At 43.3% G+C, this 18,837-nt stretch overlaps 1 protein-coding gene across 1 annotated transcript in view; it reads left to right on the plus strand.

Annotated features, from left to right (window-relative positions):
- acap3b (ArfGAP with coiled-coil, ankyrin repeat and PH domains 3b) overlaps positions 1 to 16,830 on the plus strand; it is a 58,318-nt gene extending 41,488 nt beyond the window's left edge. The window contains exons 10-25 of the mRNA XM_083669102.1: positions 4,732 to 4,844; positions 5,350 to 5,401; positions 5,528 to 5,628; positions 5,725 to 5,836; positions 6,088 to 6,296; positions 6,868 to 6,937; positions 7,116 to 7,210; positions 7,446 to 7,660; positions 7,928 to 8,020; positions 8,223 to 8,315; positions 8,580 to 8,800; positions 9,033 to 9,142; positions 9,378 to 9,488; positions 9,748 to 9,809; positions 13,850 to 13,899; positions 15,294 to 16,830. Of these exons, the coding sequence (XP_083525228.1) occupies positions 4,732 to 4,844; positions 5,350 to 5,401; positions 5,528 to 5,628; positions 5,725 to 5,836; positions 6,088 to 6,296; positions 6,868 to 6,937; positions 7,116 to 7,210; positions 7,446 to 7,660; positions 7,928 to 8,020; positions 8,223 to 8,315; positions 8,580 to 8,800; positions 9,033 to 9,142; positions 9,378 to 9,488; positions 9,748 to 9,809; positions 13,850 to 13,899; positions 15,294 to 15,362 (1,776 nt within the window). The 3' untranslated portion in view covers positions 15,363 to 16,830. The remainder of the gene's footprint in view (positions 1 to 4,731; positions 4,845 to 5,349; positions 5,402 to 5,527; positions 5,629 to 5,724; positions 5,837 to 6,087; positions 6,297 to 6,867; positions 6,938 to 7,115; positions 7,211 to 7,445; positions 7,661 to 7,927; positions 8,021 to 8,222; positions 8,316 to 8,579; positions 8,801 to 9,032; positions 9,143 to 9,377; positions 9,489 to 9,747; positions 9,810 to 13,849; positions 13,900 to 15,293) is intronic.
- Positions 16,831 to 18,837: the final 2,007 nt, after the last annotated feature.

Here is an 18,837-nt window from a genome sequence, read left to right on the forward strand (position 1 = left end):
GAGAGAGAGAGAGAGAGAGGGATAGAGAGAGAGAGAGAGAGAGAGAGAGAGAGAGGGATAGAGAGAGAGAGAGAGAGAGAGAGGGATAAAGAGAGGAGGAGAGGGGTGGGTGGCGTGCCACAAAACATCAGCTCTAAATTAGTGCCACCAACTGTCCCTGACAGTTGTCAACCTGGCAAGTTCACACACCTGCTTAACCAGACGCGCACACACACACACACACACACAGACACACACACACTGATAAAGTTCCATGCTAGCCAGGTTTGTGTCAGTGAGAAAAGGTTACAGGTGCTTAGAGTTGTCTGGTGCCTCAGTCCAGACAGAATGTTCTTTTCGCCTCTCATCTTGTCTCCTCTCATCTTGTCTCCTCTCGTCTTGTCTAGACACGGCAAGCTTTCTAAAGATTCTCCCAAAAGCAAAATGTACCTGAAAACTCTACTGTGCCTCAAATAAGAGAGCCTATTTGTTTCTGTCTGGCATTGTGGAAGTTCAGAGGGGATGTTGCACAGAAATCGTTTTAAATCGGATAAAAACACAGACTGTGTTTTCACTTCTAAATCCTCTCAGAACTACAGTGCATCTGAAAATCGCTTGTATGCAAATTCTTTTGAGCTGGAACAGAAACAATAGTATAGTGAATAATGCAGGATTCAGAAAGTCATCCTTTATTGATACACCATTAAAGCTCTCCGCTTTAGTCTGTATGACAGCAAGACTGTATTTTAAGACTAGTTGAAGTTGGGCTTTGTGGTGGATTTTTTGGCCATTTTATCATAAGATTCTTTTCTGATGTTTTTCCCTATGGTGAGAATTGGAATGAGAGGAAAGAAAGGGAAGAAAGGGAAAGAGAGCTTGAGAGGCAGAAGGAGCGAAGGAGAAAGATATTAAGGGAAAGGGAGACATGCAGATGAAAAAGAAGACAGGATAGATGTGAAGAAGCTTAAGAGAATGGCCCAAAATCGAGGGAGAGAAATCGACAAAGAGCAAGAGAATGAAACCGATTCAGAAAGAGAGAGGGAAGGAGTGAGGGAAAGAAACAGAGCGGGAGAGAGAGGGAGAAAAGGATGGGGAGAGCAGCTGGATTAGCTGTTAATAAGCTTAGCATAGACTAATGTGTGGGTCAGAGAGTATTGGGCGGTGTATGGTCAGAGCACACCCTCAAAGCAACATGTAGTCATGGCTACAACTGACCCTCACCCAAAGATTAAACCCAAACCTCACAGGCCCCTGTGTGTGTGTGCGTGTGTGCGTGCGTGCGTGCGTGTGTGTCTCCCTCTTTCTTACTTGAACTAACATGACACACAAGAACATGTTGATACATTATGTGTTAGAAATCATTTTTATAGTCAAAGTCCCCCCCTATGATTTATCCATGGAGATGCCTCCACAGTCTGTCAGCTCTCTTTCTCTCGTTTTATATCTCTCCTGCCCTCCGTTCTCTGTCATTTCTTCCTTTGGCTGATCTACGATTACTCCGGCTGTCTCTCGCTCTTTCCCTGCCTCCTCTCCTCGATACACATCTGCCATTCCCTCTGTTCTTTCTTTACTCTTTTATCTGTTTCCTACTTCATTGTGGCCCCCTTGGGATTACTCCCTTCACTCTCTTACACTGTTACACAGTTACGGCATGTTGTTCTGCAGCTGTGTGTGTGTGTGTGTGTGTGTGTGTGTGTGTGTGTGTGTGTGTGTGTGTGTGTGTGTGTGTGTGTGTGTGTGTGTGTGTGTGTTTGTGTATGCTAGAAAGTGTTAGAAAGTGTGTTCGAATACTTTTCACAATGAACAATTCACTCAATTGTTCATATTGTTCTATCATATCATAAGGCGTGGGTATAGGATCTAGAATTGCCAAATGCCAGAAGATGTTACAATTTGTTGCCACCTGCTGTGAGAATCTGCGGTGTCACTCTTTCATAGTAGGCTACATTTAGTGAGGGCTAACTAAGGGCTTAACTTCTCCAATCCCAAGAAACACCACTCACAATTGATTTGTCTATTAGAAGAAAGTGCGAGATATGGTGTGTGTCTCAGTAGTTTATGCTCAGATGTCCGCATTCTTCCGTGCTCCTAAGTGATTTAGGGTGGGAAGTGGAGCTGTGGGGGTGTGCTGGGGGAGCAATAACGTGTGCTTGATTAAGCAGGAATGGTTTTGTGGACTCTCAGACAGATGGAAAGCTGACTCTTCCAAAAGTGAAACCTAGCCCCGGGGTAGTCTACGGGGCTATAAGGGACAGAGGGGAGGGTTAACGGGCACGAGGGCTCCCGTAAATCGTGCGTCGGGAGGCGCGCAAGAGGTGGGCTTTCCGCTGAAGCCGCTCGTTTGGGATGGCTGGCAGTGAAACAATGTTTGCGGTCCTGCGGGCGCGACTGGGTCACTGGGGCACATACATAGACAGCTGTATGCTAATGAGGTGCTCGTCCGCGTGAACCCACGCGACTACACACTCGGCAGGTGGCGCGAGCTGTGGGAGCACGCAGCACGAGCCTCCTGTTGGCATTCGGTATTCCGCTGCGCTCGAGTGCGGTTGGTTGTTTCTCCGTTCCTTCGTGCACCTTTTGAGGACTTGTCTGCATTGGTCATAGCGGAGACATTGGACATGTTTTGTAGATAGGTTAACGGAAGGATTATTTTTGTGTCGTATTTATGTATTTATTAGGCTATTTATTATTGAGAAAGTGCATGTTACCTTGAAATGCTTCTGGATTCTACTCTCCATTCTACTCTCCTAAAAATGAAGATATTCGGCAGGTGGGATTATACACTGGTGAGATATTATAAACTTGTATTTACCAGTAGCTTAAATGTTTTAGAGATTGCTATACATTGTTTATTAGCCCACTTATGAGTTTTGCAAATTTCCCTGTAAAAAGAATAGAATAGGATATAATAAACTATAAACATGTGTTGTCTGTCCATCATTCTCAATGGGCATGTGCCTATGAAAAGGGGCTGCCTAGCAACCTGTTACTCACTGTCAGGGGAGTTTGTAATTCGGTAATGTTTTGTTTGGGTGTGCTTAGTTCACGTTATGGATTTTTTTGGCATTGAGAAGTTCGTGCGAAAGAGGGAGAAATGTAGGTATCTGGATCCCACATAGACACTTATTTTCAAACATAAAAAATGATCACTCTGTGTGTGTGTGTGTGTGTGTGTGTGTGTGTGTGTGTGTGTGTGTGTGTGTGTGTGTGTGTGTGTGTGTGCGTGCGTGTGTGCGTGCGTGTGTGTGTCTTTCAAAAGAGGGAGTGGGTTCTTTTGTGTAGTGTTGTGTTGTTCTGTGGAGGGCACGTGTCAGGACGCCTGCCATCATGAACGGGCTGAGATGCTGAGGGGAGGTAGCAGGGTTTTGTTCAACCCCTCACAATGTTTCCTCAACATTTCAGTAACGTTGTGACACAAACATTCACACACAGGATGTCAGAGGCATGTAAATGCCAGCATCAATCTAACGTCTGAGTTTCTAACGTCTGAGTTTGTTAAATTAGATATTGATCCCATATATCCAACTCTACATTGGAGTAGGTGTAGTCTATTTCTATCTGAGTAGTGTAAAGTAGTGTAAAGGTAGAGTGAGGTTCTTGGAGAGACATCATTGGTTCTCGTATTCATCTTTATTGGTTCTTGGTCCTCACTAGATGTGAAATGTCATAATAGGCAGGCAACACCAAGCATATAAATATAGCTCTATGTTGCAGTTTAAGGGATAAAACCTGCCACTTTGGAACTGTAACTCTTCGATCCACTCAGTTCTCTCTGTTGTATTGGTGAATTAAAATAACAGTCTTTCTAAAAACTTTGAGACTTGTAACAAAGACAGCAGAGTATGGAGCTCATGATGCTTACTCAACTGCCTGCGTCATACTTTCTGTCTTTTTTCTGATCAATGTGTGTGTGTGTGTGTGTGTGTGTGTGTGTGTGTGTGTGTGTGTGTGTGTGTGTGTGTGTGTGTGTGTGTGTGTGTGTGTGTCCAACGCTGTTCCATATGCCAGGTCGTACTTTGGCTCAAACTAAAGACACAGCCACAATAGTGGAACTTAACTCATTCTCCCCACCAATCCCCTGGCATTGCTTTGCTTTGCTTTGCTTCTCACCAGTTGATGGCTGCATCCCCTTTCAGACAATCTAATTCTCATGTAGTGGACAAAAGAGGTATCAGATAGGAAACGTCTTGGCTGATAGGATTTGACATGAGGGGTTCAGCGATCAATAGATGTGTGAGTTCAGAACATGATAGGGGTGGAGTAAGTAATCTTGCACTTATGATCAAGGTATTCATCAATACAAGCACACACATGCTCGGATAAGGTCTCACACACACACACACACACACACACACACACACACACACACTACACAAACTATCAATCAATCTGCCTGTTTGTTTTTGGAATACAATGGACTTTTTTGGGGGGGGGGGTTAACTGTTCAGGTCACTGTTCACCATGGTGCAACATCCTCTGATTACAGTATGGCACGCTGACATAGTCCATCAGTTAGGACCTTTGTACAGACCACTTGAAGATTGTTCCAAGTCTCTGTTTTGGATGTTAGTTTAGTTAGAGTATTTCCTTTACAGTAGCAGGATTTTTATTTCCTTGTACACAGAGGCTCCATCTGAAGATTCTCTGCTTCTGTGACGATATGCTCTGAGCATTTGGTGACCATTCCAATAGCTTTGAGCATGTTGGCTATAGCCTCTGACTGTAGTCGTCTTCCCCTCTGCTCTGTGGTAGGACTTCTCCTATGATGACACCAAGGTAGAGTTCAACGTGGATGCCCCCAACGGTGTGGTGATGGAGGGCTACCTGTTCAAGAGGGCCAGCAACGCCTTCAAGACCTGGAACAGGTGAGAGAAAGAGAGAGAGGGAGAGGGAGAGGGGGAGAGAGAGAGAGAGAGATTGTGGGTTTTTGTGTTTCTTTGTATGTTTGTCGTTCTGCCTTCCTTTGTATGCTGGTCTCTCACCACTCCATTTTTCAACTGTAGCCAATATGGTTTGTATTACATTGCAATGATATCAGCCGAGGGACAGACTGAGGTTTATGATCAAGCACTTATTATTTCAGTGTTTCAGTAGCATAAAGGGCCTATTTGTCCTTAATGCTTGGATCGATCCATACCCCCCCTTGCAAATGTGTTAAATGGATTGCACTCTCTTGACACAGCAATCCTTTTAGCCTCTTGGCCTTACCCAGTCCTGTGCCAGATTGATTCTCATATCTATACTGTAGTTAATCACGATGGCAATAGCCACATATTTTTCTTTCATTATATTGGACACAGGTCTGAGATCAATACCCCAGCATGGGTTGTGACTGGTTATCCATCTTACTCTGAACCTTTCCTCCCCCAGACGATGGTTCTCCATTCAGAACAGCCAACTGGTCTATCAGAAGAAACTGAAGGTTTGTTTGTTTTTATAAATGTCTTTTGCTGTTTGTTACTTTTTTGTTGTTGTTCTTAACACATACTGTTTGTTTTTGTCTAAGATAATGGTAATTTAGAGTGACACTTCTCTCTGCCAATGACAGGACTCTCTGACCGTGGTAGTGGAGGACCTGAGGCTGTGTTCCGTCAAGCCCTGTGAAGACAGTGAGAGGAGGTTCTGTTTCGAGGTGGTGTCCCCCACAAAGTAAGTGTGTGTGTGTGTGTGTGTGTGTGTGTGTGTGTGTGTGTGTGTGTGTGTGTGTGTGTGTGTCCTCCTCACACTCCTCTCCGTCCTCTTCAGGAGCTGTATGCTACAGGCTGAATCAGAGAAGCTCCGTCAGGCGTGGATCCAGGCAGTCCAGGCCAGCATCGCCTCTGCCTACAGAGAGATATCTGACAACTACTACATAGAGGTACACTGTTACAGTAGCCACAACAACTCTTATACCAGTGGCAAACCCGTAGTCACATTGAATACAGCACTCAACAACGATAAAAATCGCTTGATTTAGAAGGCACAAACAGTTACACACGCAGTGTGCTTTTAAGCCTACATTCATACATTTATAAAGGATCATATGGTGGTAGAATTTTGTCAACAGTGAAAACAAATGTGTCTCTCCATAACTAACTCCCACTCCTCCCCCCGTGTCTTCCTCTATAGCGTCTGGACAGGACGGCTTCTCCCTCCACCAGCAGCATCGACTCGGCTAGTGAGCCACGGGAGCGTGGGGGTCGGGGGGAAAGCATCCTCCAGAGGATCCAGACCCTCCCAGGGAACGAGCTGTGCTGTGACTGCAGCCAGGCGGCCCCTTGCTGGGCCAGCATCAACCTGGGGGTCCTGCTCTGCATCGAGTGCTCTGGGATACACAGGTACGGGATTACAACAGCAATAGTGCACTGTGGAGAAGGTTCAGGGATGACACCTCTTAGGGATACACAGGTGCTGAAATATTATCTACACCTCTACACAAGCTACAGTGTTTAGTATGCTCCCGAGTATACTCCCAGGTTTGAGTGTCAAGTAAAGGCACTAGCGACAGCCTACAACATCCCACTTTCACAGATTAGGGTTATCCCCCTCTCTCAGATTAAACTTCAACCACTTCCCTCACAATCTCTGCTGAGGTGGCAACAACTTTTTTTCTTGTTGACGGGTTTTAAGAACCTGATTACCTCCATTGTCGGTAAAGTCAGTGACATGGTAAGCTTTAAAAAAGGCCGCCATTAGATGGTGGATGGATAAGGTGAATAGGGGAAAAACAATACCCTCAACAGCAAATAAAACATTTGAAATTGAGTTTTCTGATCATGATGCAGGTGCTAATTGACTGTCTCACTTGATATATGTGAAGTGACTGAGGATAGTAGTGAATTTGACAGCTATTAGTATCTCTTTCCTGTAACTTATGATATGTTTCTGTGTCTGTGGTTTTGTCTCCAGGAGTTTGGGGGTGCACTGCTCTAAGGTGCGTTCACTAACACTGGACTCCTGGGAACCAGAGTTACTCAAGGTGGGTCTCACTTCCTGTTTGTTTTGTTTTGAGCTCTTTCATCCTTGATTTAAAATACTTTTCTATTCATCTTAATCATTTTTTAAGACATAAACTGATCATCTACTCTCTTCTTCTCTGCCTTTCCCTGTCCTCTCTTTCTGTCTCTCTCTTCTACTCTCCCTTTATCTCTATACAGCTGATGTGTGAGCTTGGAAACAATGTGATCAATCACATCTATGAGGGGGCGTGTGAGGAACTGGGCGTGAAGAAACCTGGGCCCTCCAGTCCAAGGTGAGCAGTCGTCTTTCACCAATTGTACCTATTAGAGGTCATTGGCAGGGGGAAAGAAAGGAAACTATCCCTAAACTATTAGGACACAGAACATATTCCCTACACTGCTTTTCAACAAGACAGGATTAAGTCATCATGAAAGGAGACAAGGAAAGGAATCTTTTTAAGACTACTAGAACACCACAGCCAAGGGATATTGAAGCCTGATACTCACTCTCTTTCCTTTCGTTCCTAGGCAGGAGAAGGAGACGTGGATCAAGGCTAAGTACGTGGAGAGGCGTTTCCTAAAGAAGATGAGTGGCAGCGAGGCATTGGTGGAGGGTGAGAGGAAGTCCCGCCCCTGGGGTGTTAAGAAGTGCCAGAGACACAACAGCTCCATCCGAGCACCCACAGCCCGGCGGAAATACCGCCACGACCGTGGTAGCGCCTCGCCTGGCAACCTGTCTGCAGGTCAGAGGTCAAACCTAACACAGTCTGTCAGTCATGATTGGCTCTCCTTAAAGGGATAGTCCACTCTAAAATCACCTTTCTGTAATTTTCTACATATCCTAAGCCTAAGCCACAGTCATCTACCCCTAACCCTAACTATCCCTTTAATGGTTATTTTTGGTTAAAGGTTTTTGTTAGCCCACCTATGGTCAAGTTATCATGCATCCATATTAACACCCGTAGCAGACTATCACTAACACATCCCTGTCCCCATCCTGTGCCCCTCAGCTGCAGCAGCTAAATTCCGTCGTGACTCTCTGTTCTGTCCTGATGAGCTGGACTCTCTTTTCTCCTACTTTGACACCGGCTCTGGCCCTCGTAGTAAGTCTGACCCTGTGTGTGTGTGTGTGTGTGGGTGTGTGGGTGTAGGTGTGTCTGTGTGTCTGTATCTGTGTGTGTCTGTGTTGGTGTCCATGTGTGTTTTGGCATCTGTATTTGGCATCTGCGTCTTTGAGTTGTCTGGTTGTTGGGAGGCGGTGTGGTCACTAACGTGTCCATGGCTTGGCGCTCTTTGGCCCCGCAGGTCTGAGCAGCGACAGCGGGTTGGGCGGCAGCACTGATGGAAGCACTGACATCCTAGTGTTTGGCTCAGTGGTGGACAGCGTCACAGAGGAGGGTGAGTGTGTGTAGGAGTTGTTAGTACAACTGTGCATATTTGCATTGTATGAAGAATGATACTTTAATTGGCATCCAGTTACCACATTTGATGGAACTAAAGTCTTTATGCAGGCAATGATACTAAACTTTTTCATGTTTTTACACCTTTCATAGAAGCACTTTCCCTTTAAGTACTGTGCAAAATAGCACTTTAAAAGGAAATAGCGACAGAGATATTTTCCATATTCCATATTTGGCTGTACTGACTTGAATCTCCCCACAGAGGGTGAGGAGTCAGAGGAGTCCAGTGGGGAGGTAGAGATAGAGCAGGAGGTGTCAGACCCAGAGGACATAAGGGAACTCCACCCCGGAGCGCTGCTCTACCGGTCATCACGGTTACGCAACCTGCCCCTCATGGCCGAGGCGCTGGCTCATGGAGCTGACGTCCACTCCTCCAGCGAGGAGGAAGAGGGAAAGACCCCGCTAATACAGGCTGTTATAGGGGTGAGTGGACACACACACACACACACACACACACACACACACACATACACACACACATACACACACACACACACACACACAACACAAAACCACACTTATACACTCATACTGAAACACTAGTGTACACACTCACACACAGACACGAGCCTACACACACAAGCATACTACCTCACAGACATACATACACAATCTCATGGGGATAATGATTTGTGGTTTTTGTTCTCTCTCTCAGGGTTCTCTGATAGCGTGTGAGTTCCTGCTGCAGAACGCAGCAGATGTGAACCAGAGGGACATGAGGGGGAGAGGCCCCCTGCACCATGCTACCTATCTGGGACACACAGGGTAAGACTCAAGGTCTGAAGGGCCTTCATAGAAATGTATGTGGAATAACAGATGGATGGATGGATGGATGGGTGGGTGGGTGGATGGGTGGGTGGATGGATGGATGGATGGATGGATGGATGGGGAACAGGGTGACATTTCACTTCATTCATTATTTGAGTCTTCCTTTTTTCAGTCCTTCAGTTGTTCATCTCTCTCTCTCTCTCTCTCTCTCTCCTTCTCTGTATCTCTATAGGCAGGTGTGTTTGTTCCTGAAGAGGGGGGCGTCCCAGACAGAGGTAGATGAGCAGGGTCACGACCCTCTGAGTATCGCAGTGCAGGCCGCCAATGCAGACATTGTCACCTTGTGAGTGTCTCCGCAACGTTCCTCAAAATGCCCAGATGTTACCCTGATGTTACGCTAATGTCAAGCTACCATAACTAACTACCATAACAACAATTTAGTCCACTCAGCTGAGAGAGGCTGCACAGGTATATGACTCGCATAGTTCTGTTATGGGTGTTGCTGACATCTATTTCTCTCTCCCTTTTTCTCTTTCTCCCTCTCTCCTTATTCCCCCTCCTCCCCTCCATCTTTCCTCTCCCCTCCTTTTCCCTCCACCCAGGTTGCGGCTAGCGCGGATGAACGAGGAGATGCGGGAGGCGGAGGGTCCGTTGGGACAGCCAGGTCAATACCCCAGCAGTAGCCCCACTGAACAGCAGTACAGGAAATGCATACAGGAGTTCATCTGCCTCACCATAGAGGAGTGCTAGGGGGCGCCAGAGAGACAAGTCCCTATTAGAGGGCATACTTTATACTGTAGGGGCAGAGAAGGATGAAGTTGCCCGTAGATACTGATCTCAAGTCATATTTGCAGTTTCCTCAATTTTATTAAAGGAGCATTTTACAAAAAAAATATTTTTTGAGTAAAATGTTGCTTTAAAAGTAGTATTTGAGGATTTAAGATGACCCTAGATCTGTGCCTACGGGCAACTTTTACCCAGTAGTGGGGAAGGGAGAGGATAGGGAGTGGGGTGTACATACAACATGCGTACTTGTTGGGACCCCCATTTGAATTGTTTCAGCATGTGTCTATTTCCAATCTGGCCTCCATCTCCAGATCTTTTAACCACTACCACATTACTGCTTCTTCATGTGACTCAGTGTTGTCCATGCCATGCTACATCACAAACACAGTTTTGGCTCAATCTAGCAGTTCCTGATGAATTGATCTTGACCTACTATGGTGTCACCTAGATAGGGGAGAGTGTGAGATTCCATGGGCTCTGACCCTGGCCCCATAACACTAAATGCTGCTCACGGCTAACTGCCTTGAAGTATATCCACTGCGTTACACACTCCCTTCCCCTCTATCTCTATGTTTTCACAGGTCCTTTCCTTTTAGCCTGCTCTGCACCTCAATAGTTCAATAGAAATTTCACAGTTAACCCTTGGGGGGATGTCATCAAATTAAAATCTTCATCGAATCAGTGTATTCAAGAAAGGACAGCATGCCTGTCCAATACATTTCATTAAAGGTGATATGGAAGCTCTTCCTGTTCAGAGGGAGAAGTAAGCCTAGAGGTATAGAGCATGACTTGGGAGAAACTGTTTGAACAGTGTTGTGCTGTTGTGGCATGTGGTGACCAGTGGTGTGTGTCTGTTACAGCTAGGGAATGGGCCCATTAGATTCTGTGATTACTTAGGGTTAGATGAGGGGGGGAGTCATGGTTACTGTGTATAAAGGGGAGGGAGGGAAGATGTGGTAAAACTGTGACGAGAACACCGAAGGGCTTTTGGGCAGAGACAAAACGCCTGCTTTGTATGATACTTGAGTGAGTGAGCGAGAGAGTGAACGTGTGCATGTGTGAGGATGCTGAGACTCAAGCACTCCGAATTAAATGCTATAATATTATTATGATACGTTTATGTAAAAGAAATGCAACTGTGCACTTTTCCTACCAACAGTATTTTTATTTGTTTAATTTTTTATTTTTTTTCGATGTTGTTTTGTTACGTTATGGTCTTACATCGACTCGAGTTGGGGTCTGTGTTTTTTATTTATGTTGATCAGCCCAGAGGACTAGTGCAATGAATATTGGGATGCAGAATTCATCTGTATTTCTGTAAATGATTTTCTTTTCAATCTTGAACTGGTGATATCCTCTCTTTTTCTGACTGAATATGTTCAGTTTGGTCTTGCATTGTAGAACACACACACACACACACACACACACACACACACACACACTCTCTCAACAACAGACAAGATAGGTGTTGGTAGGTGTTGCCTGTTCCTACAAACCATCCCCACTGAGCAACAACTAGAATACTAGGCTGTTTTATACGTCTTCTTGAGAGATATCAGTGATTTTAAAGTGATTTATTTATAGAAATGATAGTGATAATGTGTTTCTATCTCTATTTCAAACCTTTTTGATTGCAGTCATTCAATGTTTAACAATGGTAACTTTTCTATGTCGAGTTGATGTCAATCTAACCAGTGCTGTATGGGGTTGAGTTTTTGGACAGAGACAGAATTAGGCACCATGTGACAACACACAGTGTCCCTAGCAAGAAAGGCTGGTGGGAAATGAATACAGCTAAATCTAACTGACTTCTCTAGCTCATCATTGCTCATATATACCGCATGCTTTCATTTTATAAGACCAGAACGTTCTAGAAACATCTATCTACATTATGAGCATGAAGATCCCTTGCTATGGTCACCTCGTCTTGCAGTCCTGTGAAAAAAGCATGATCCACTGTAAGACTTCTATGATGATGTCAGAAACAACTTCCTCCCTGGTTTTTTAGACTTAATAGACTTCTGTGTCATCCGTCCAATCATGGACTGTATGTATTCAGTATACACTATATGTGTTTATTTTCACTCTTTTTTACCAAAGACTGGAGCTGAACTGTTTGTTTCACTAGTCGTCCTCGGTTTCTCAATGTGTGGGCATGAATTTCTAAAGTCATGTTTTTTTTCCTCTGCCAAAGACTTTCGAAATGGGAAGTGGCCAACAGTGTTGTCTGGTGTCACCGTTTGAGTGGAACTATTCAGAGTAATTAAATACAGCGTACTGTATAGTCTGACATTAATTTGTTAAGTGAAATGAGTGTTAGAAGCAGCAGTGTCCGTGTTTTCAAAAGATGGATTCTACAGAACAGTGATTTCGTAAATAGTTTTTTGAAAACATGGCAGGTGATATTCTGTAATATTTGAACAGATTCCAACTAAAAGAGGGATGTGATAGTATAGCTGTCGTGGACTGTGACCTAACAGTTCTTGGCACACTAGCCCAGCTGAAGTGTTAAGTGTTGTGTCTTTTGGTGTGTGTTTATTAACATGGGGGTTAATGGACACTTATTAGACAACCATGCTGTAAATACGCTTTTGCATCTTAACTTAACTCAACAACTGCCTGCTCTCAGCATTCAACCATGGACCCTGCCTGATCTGTTTTTGTTTTAGTTTTCTCTTCCAAACAATCTGTACAATCTTTTTGGAATATTGTTACATAGCTCTGTACTACTTGGGAACATCCTTGTATGATTTACATTGGGATATCTTTGGAATACTTTCTTCCTTGTCTTTAGAAACACTGAGAAAAAAACAAACGCAGAGAATAAAACCAAGAAACTCTTGATGAACTCCTAACCCTGCTTCTTGCTTCTGCTCTCATTTCTGACTCTTGTCTACTCTCTTTTAACAACATTCTCTTCACATTGTTTTAACGTTTCTGGGTCATTGTTAAATGGCAGGAACGTTGGGAGAATGTTACTCAATGGGTTGGGTTCCCTTGTCAATAACAACATGTGGGTTAACGCTTGGCTTATTCTTAGCAGTAAAGTGAATTTTACTTTCTGGTAATGCTATGTAGGGTGGTCGAGTCAGTGGTTGAAGGCAAAATACTCAAACACTTCAGAATCAAAATTATTTTATTTGGCCAAGTATATTTGCACATACAGGAAATTGACTTGGTGAGGTTGGTGCATGGACATAAAAAATAGCAAATATTGACAAGAAATTTACAAAATAGCAAAATATGAACAAAATAGCAATAACAAATTTACAAAAAAGAGCAGCAGAACAATACATCTTGTAGGCTGTGTGAGACTAAGTGGCAATAAGGCTAGAGGCTATGTAATGGTTGTGGGGCATGTACACTATAAATTAGAATAATTTTAAATAATTATAAATTACACTGTCAGTGCAGTGTGTGTGTGACAGGGTGGGGGGGGGGGGGGAGGGTGGAAGTCCCAGAGTCAGTGAGAGGCAGGGGGCTTGTTTGTGAACTCCACTACCATGGGGAAGAATGCTACAAGCACAATGCTACAAGCACTCTCAAGGGTCCTTGGAACTTAAACAAGTAAAATGCAGAGTAGCCATTATGTGTAACTGTGTGCAGTGCCATTTCATTAAACAACCCCCTTTTTAGTATCACAGATTGTTTTGTAATCTATACATATCTTATAGACAATATACATTTCGCTCTGTTTCCAAATGGCATCTCCCACAGCAGTAATATGCCCAGAATGGACATTCTTGTCCAAAACATTTGTATCAACTCACCCCTAGCATTCAATCTAAAATTCCTGTCAGGCAAATTCTTTCACACGTCAGAAATGTCCTTTTAACACTCAACTCTCACCTCCCTCAGAGAAAACCTGTCTTAAGTACTGTGTGTAAAAACTGACTTTTGTTGCTTCTGTTGATACAGGTATTGCCTTGGGCTCCAGGAAGGTAAAGCACAAGGATGTTCGGGATAGAGTGAGTGATGCATCCTGGTCTATCTCCCTAGGGGGTATGGTCTCTGTCCTGCTGGTGTGGTCATTCTCGGGAACTCTTTGCCTCTTTCCATATGGTCTTTACCAATGTGGGTGTGCACACACATACACATACACACACACACACACACACACACACACACACACTTGCTTTGGAAGAATATCTGTTGGTGTACTGGCAAAACAGTCTCTTTTCACAGTATGGTTCTGTATTTTACAGCCTATTAAGAATACTTAAGAAAGTGAATAGTTGCCCCCTTCATGGAAAGTCCTGCCACACACACAGCTATTAAATGTTAGATATGACTGATGGTGAAAATCATGTTTGTACAAATGGATCCACAGATTAAATACATTTATAACACAGTGCAGGCTCTTTGTTCATTGGCAGCCTTTAAGAGGCTACAATAAGAGGCTTGAGGAGAAGAGATATAGTAAGATACATTTACTTAGTATATAGTTATACTGTGGAAAATACTCACCAGTCACCCTGTTGAAGACATTTTAGCTGGATTCAACTTTACAAAGCCTCATATGTCGTAGCACCAATAATGGTCATGTATGCCAGTTCCTGAGCCAATAGGAAGCCAGCTTTAACTGTGGGCAGAAGGTAAGCACACATGGGAGGGTTAATAAGGAGGTGTTCAGGATGCTCACCACTCTATCCCAGAGTTCCTCACTCCAGACACCAGCCCTGCCGCTTTGCTTGGGGATTTTGCTTGGGGATTTTTCCAATAAGTCATAAAAGCCTAGCTTCCTACTTTGCTTGAGAGGGCACTGATCTGACAGTAATGTATGAGTTAAAGGAAATTGCAAAAAGCTTCTAATATATACTTAAATAGTATATACTGTATATCTATCCAATAATGGGGTTAGTCATTGACGTATGAAAGCAACACCAATTCGGACCCTGGAATGCATATTTCCCTACAAGCCACTCATAGGTTAAGTGCAGGGCCAGGTAGACCAATCATGATGTTGGCAAGATGGGATTCAACCCTGTCACCTGTATGTCCCATAGGGCCTGGACTGAGGAACTGACTGTCTTTTAACCTGTGCTTTACTAAGTTGGGTCTCCAAACCTGTGAGGATTCAATGAAATATATCTTAATAGGCTTTATGGAGCTTTTGATTGCTAATAAAATACACATAGGTACTTTCAGTCCCTGAAGACTGTAATGTCTGCTGGTTTTCAGCCTTCCTTGCTTGGTCAGACACTTAATTTTGACCGGGTGAGTTCAATCAGTCATGAATTCCTCATTTAACCATGGAGAGAAAACCAGCACACACTACTGCCTTAACGTACTGAAGTCACAACCCTGTAGAGCACACACTGATGGCATCTCACATAGTGACTCTAGTGTCCCCTTATTGCAGGCGACACCACATGCTTTGACATCTTTCGGGAGTTTTCGCTCATGGCGTCTCAACAGCCCGAGAAGCTGAACAGGAGGAGCGTTCACTTCAGCCACTGCCTGAGGTAGCAGTAGCGAGCGACCCCCCTAACCCTAACCCCCCCCAACCAGCCAATCGCATCACAGGGAAGATTACGTTGGATTTAGACAGATTTATTTAATCTGTGGTGTTCAGAGAGACTGCCACTTACAGCAGACGACCGACGAAAAGGAGTCAACAAACCTTGATACCAAGCCGTAGAGATTAGGACTACAAACAAACTATAAACCTCATGGCCACATCTCTGACTTCCAGAGAATATTGCTCCCATGTTCAAAGGTCATCAGGTTGGTCATACTCAGATGTTTACATGTTGAATCATCCAATGAATGCCTTGACATAGGGATCTGGCTATAGAAATATTTTCATAGTATTTCAGATATTTCAGATATCATTTTTGTCACACATAAATATATTGGCCTATTAAAGGCATGTTATTGCAACCCAGTCTCAAAATTATTACGTTCTGGGGGATCGTTTCTGCAGACCAAAGAATACAATCTATGTGGTCATATTATCTAGCTATATTGGCAGGTAAATACGGAAGGCAGAACATCGCATAAGGAGGTGGCGGGGTGACGGAGGCAGAAACCACCTGACTTGTAACCCGAACATTGCTGTTTCTATTTGCTATTTGACAACTTTCTCTAATCTTAACCAGTCGAAGTTAATGCCTGAATTTAACCAGTCCAAGTTAATGCCTAATACTGCCAAACCGCCACGCAAGTCGTAATTCACGTAACGTGTCTTAAGTTTTTGACGTACCTTACGTCAAAACAGGTGGTCAAACGCTGGTATAGCCAGATAATAAGATCCCCCGGACCGCATTTCCTGGTCTGCAGAAACGATCCTCCAGAACGTAATGATTTGGAGACTGTGTTGCGTTATTGTGACATAACCTTAATGCACTAACATACAATGCCTTAGGCGATTAAACTAGAATATAGCACATGAGTTTAGAGAGAAACCAAAACTGTTTTGGAAGTCTTTTTCCAATATTTACTCGCATAGGAATCTATGGCCACCTTCTTTTGCATTTTCTAGTTAGGATTTTATTGAGGCTGACCTTGTTTTATAGTGTTAACCTAGGCCACCTTCCTGTACCACACGGTTCATTAGATGTTGAGAGTGTATTTTTCTCATAGACGGGCTGCTGGACTTGTGTATTTGTGAGGCAACTAATCACAATTTCTGTGCTTTCTCCTTAAACTTATTCTCTTGGACAACATTTGCTGATATTCTGTTTTGAGGTGCTCAGAGACAGGAGTGTTTGTTAAGCTTTGTAAAACCTGTGTGATATTTGAAAGGAGATGCACTGGTGTGCCACTGGAAAAAAAAACTATGTTATGTTTTGTCACAAACAGTGTAAGAATTATAAATGTTAATATATCTGACAAATCTTATTTTGTAAGAAAGTGGGTGGATTGACTGGGGTGACAATAAAAAGTTAAGCATTTAATTGTCTGTTGGTCATTATTCAACAATCTATTTTATATGTTCAAGTAGATTACTGCAAAATGCTCAGATATGGCAATACAGTACAGGCTTGGTATAAACAAAATGTACTGTATGTTGGGTTACATGTTACTTCAATATATTTCTTAGTACTGTCGGCACTCCGCTGAGACCTATCACTTAAATGTGAAAGTGGTCTTGTACATAATACAGTAAATGACTCAGACGACCCTCTAGTGGTCTTCTGAGTCATTTACTGTATTATGTTGTACAACATACAAAACCTACTGTATCACATTGTAAAAGAAGATGCATAATGACTTGAGCTTCAAGAGGAATGCAGAAAAATATTGGAACTCATGCTTGGTTGGTTTATTCTCCCATTTCTTCCCTAAAGGGACAGATTGAGTCAACCCTTCTTAAACATGCGTGTGTGAGGATAGGGTGTTAGTTGCAGTTCCCTGTCAACAAAGAATCAGCAAGCAAGCGTTAACTAGTTCTATCAGTTTACAGCTCCTCTGGACCAGTAAGACCAGTAAACTGACAGCACAGGTAATATTAGACACAACAGGGATTTGGTCAGAGAAATGTCAACAAAATAATTTCCCTTATAGCTATGTGACCATGACAAGTAATACGGCCAGAATGTAGTGCAGGTGGTGCTGGACCATGGACCAGTTAGCTGAGTGTTCTCAGAGATGGGTGTATAGTATTGTCAATTAGTTGTATGTGTTACAGTATGATAACAAGAACCATACATTATGTGTTTCTGTATGTTGGCGTGTGGGTGTGTGGGTGTGTGCGCGTGGTATTAATTTAGCATTTGTTTGTGTCCTAACCAGTTAACAAAATACTGTACTGTATGTGTTGTCTGTATGGGATCTGGCACAGTAAGGAAAGGCTGAGGGAGTTGCAGCCGATCGATATGTCTCCTAGGTAGGTGGTGGCACACCAGAGGCAGCCTGGAAGGGACAGTGCAGTACGTGCAGCCAGATGGATAGGTGTGTGCCACAGCCAACCCCACCACCCATTCCCTGGTCCTGTCTGCTGAGGAGCTTCATGCAAAGAGATGACGTGTGCAAGAAGCCACTATTATTACTGTGGGCTATTTTAGTCTATCTTCTCCTGCTCATGTGTATCATGTTACTACATTACCTCAATTCCTCTTATCTCTTCCAATAGTCAGTTTCTCAAAATATGTAACTCTCTATGACTAATATGGCTTTAAAGATGTTTTAATCAATAAAGAATGATTCCCAGTCCCAAAGTAGCCCATGTGAACTCTTAATGACTTGAGTTTTACAAGTACTTTATTCCAGGATTTGCTCATTTGACAATATAACCTTTGGGAATAGAATGTAGTGGTTGTTTAGATTTAAGAACCCACAAATAATCTGTAGATATGTGTACAATGTTTCACATTAAGAGTCTAACTGCATGCGTCGTTTGTATTTTACACTTATTGCCTCATTGTGTTATTGTTGATACTTATTTTACTTTTTGATATTCACTGAATTGTTGAGAGGTAACTTGCAAGTAAGCATTTCATTGCACTGCTCACACCCAGCTGTATGATGTGTATATAAACGTTGATTTGATTTGACTTGATTTGATTGTCTCTCTAGCATGTGGACTTAGATGACTGAGAGAGGTAGTCCTAGAGAATTCACACAACACAAATTATCTGATCACCACTGCCATCATTAGAGTAGGCCTACTACTCTGTTCCCATTGAACATGTCTTCCTTTGTGGCATTGTGTTCGTGATACAGCTAGAAGTAGAGCCCTTCGATGGCCGCAGGCTCAGATGAACATAGGCTACAGAGCCATGGAGTAGGCCTACACATCAGCAATGATGGGTTCCCTTTTGAACTTGCTCTTATTGAGCTGTCAATGTGCAGTGATCTGAACTAACAATCATTTTTTCAACCAAACCAACAACCTTTCCAATCTGTGTTGCATAATTTCCTTTACATTCTCTATTCTTGAGTTTTAATAATCAATGTGCTAT

The sequence above is a fragment of the Argentina silus genome (genome assembly GCF_951799395.1).
Source record: "Argentina silus genome assembly, chromosome: 4".
NCBI lineage: Eukaryota > Metazoa > Chordata > Actinopteri > Argentiniformes > Argentinidae > Argentina > Argentina silus.